This window comes from Sinocyclocheilus anshuiensis, unplaced genomic scaffold (genome assembly GCF_001515605.1).
Source record: "Sinocyclocheilus anshuiensis isolate Anshui unplaced genomic scaffold, SAMN03320099.WGS_v1.1 scaffold2125, whole genome shotgun sequence".
Classification (NCBI taxonomy): Eukaryota; Metazoa; Chordata; class Actinopteri; order Cypriniformes; family Cyprinidae; genus Sinocyclocheilus; species Sinocyclocheilus anshuiensis.
Genome location: NW_015551130.1, coordinates 148,650 through 149,525, shown reverse-complemented (window position 1 = coordinate 149,525; position 876 = coordinate 148,650). Strand labels below are relative to the sequence as shown.

Below are 876 nucleotides of genomic sequence, written 5' to 3'. Positions count from 1 at the left end.
AAGTGTGTCTTATGAATGAATGTGTTATATATATATATATATATATATATATATAAATATATTTGTATGTTATGACTTTGTGTGTGTGCTGTGTGTGTATCATGTGTTTATATATTTATGGTGTTTATATATGTGTGTGTATAATGTATGTGTGTACATTATATGTTTATACATATATATATGAGTGTGTGTGTGTGTGTGTGTGTCAGCAGCAGCAGTGGGCGGGCTGGACTCTGGTGGGCGGGGCCGCATCAGCACACCTGCAGCACAGGTGAGAGAGACAGCAGCATCCACAGGACTCCTGTGAGTGTGTGTGTGTGACTGTGTGTTTGTGTTGCAGACAAGAAGGAAAGTGCCAAAGACTGGAGAAGATGATGATCAGTCAGAGAATAAGTTCAGGAAGTGTGAGAAATCCGGATGTCCAGCAACGTACCCCGTGTGTTTCGCCAGCGCGTCTGAGAGGTGCGTGAGTGTGTGTGAGCATGAGTGTGATTGTGAGTGAGTGTGTGTGAGCGTGAGTGTGTGTGGGCATGATTGTGAGTGTGTGAGCGTGAGTGTGTGTGGGCATGATTGTGAGTGTGTGAGCGTGAGTGTGTGTGGGCGTGATTGTGAGTGTGTGTGTGTGTGTGGGCGTGAGTGTGAGTGTGATTGTGCATGAGTGTGATTGTGCATGAGTGTGTGTGCGCGTGTGTGTGTGATTGTGTGAGTGTGACTGTGAGTGTGACTGTGAGTGTGTGTGTGTGTGTGTGTGAGTGAGTGTGATTGGGCGTGAGTGTGATTGTGCGTGAGCGTGTGTGATTGAGTGTGATTGAGTGTGAGTGTGTGAGTGTGATTGTACATGAGTGTGTGTGCGTGAGTGTGAGTGTGTGTGATTGT

General features: G+C 46.0%; 1 protein-coding gene across 3 annotated transcripts in view; it reads left to right on the top strand.

Annotated features, from left to right (window-relative positions):
• The window catches only part of LOC107663198 (lysine-specific histone demethylase 1B-like), an 8,636-nt gene that overhangs the window by 241 nt on the left and 7,519 nt on the right, over positions 1–876 (top strand). The window contains exons 2-3 of one of the 3 annotated variants that reach the window (XM_016453365.1): positions 210–271; positions 341–462. In XM_016453365.1, coding sequence (XP_016308851.1) covers positions 210–271; positions 341–462 — 184 coding nt within the window. The remainder of the gene's footprint in view (positions 1–209; positions 272–340; positions 463–876) is intronic. The other 2 variants (XM_016453366.1, XM_016453367.1) reach the window with 2 other exon arrangements.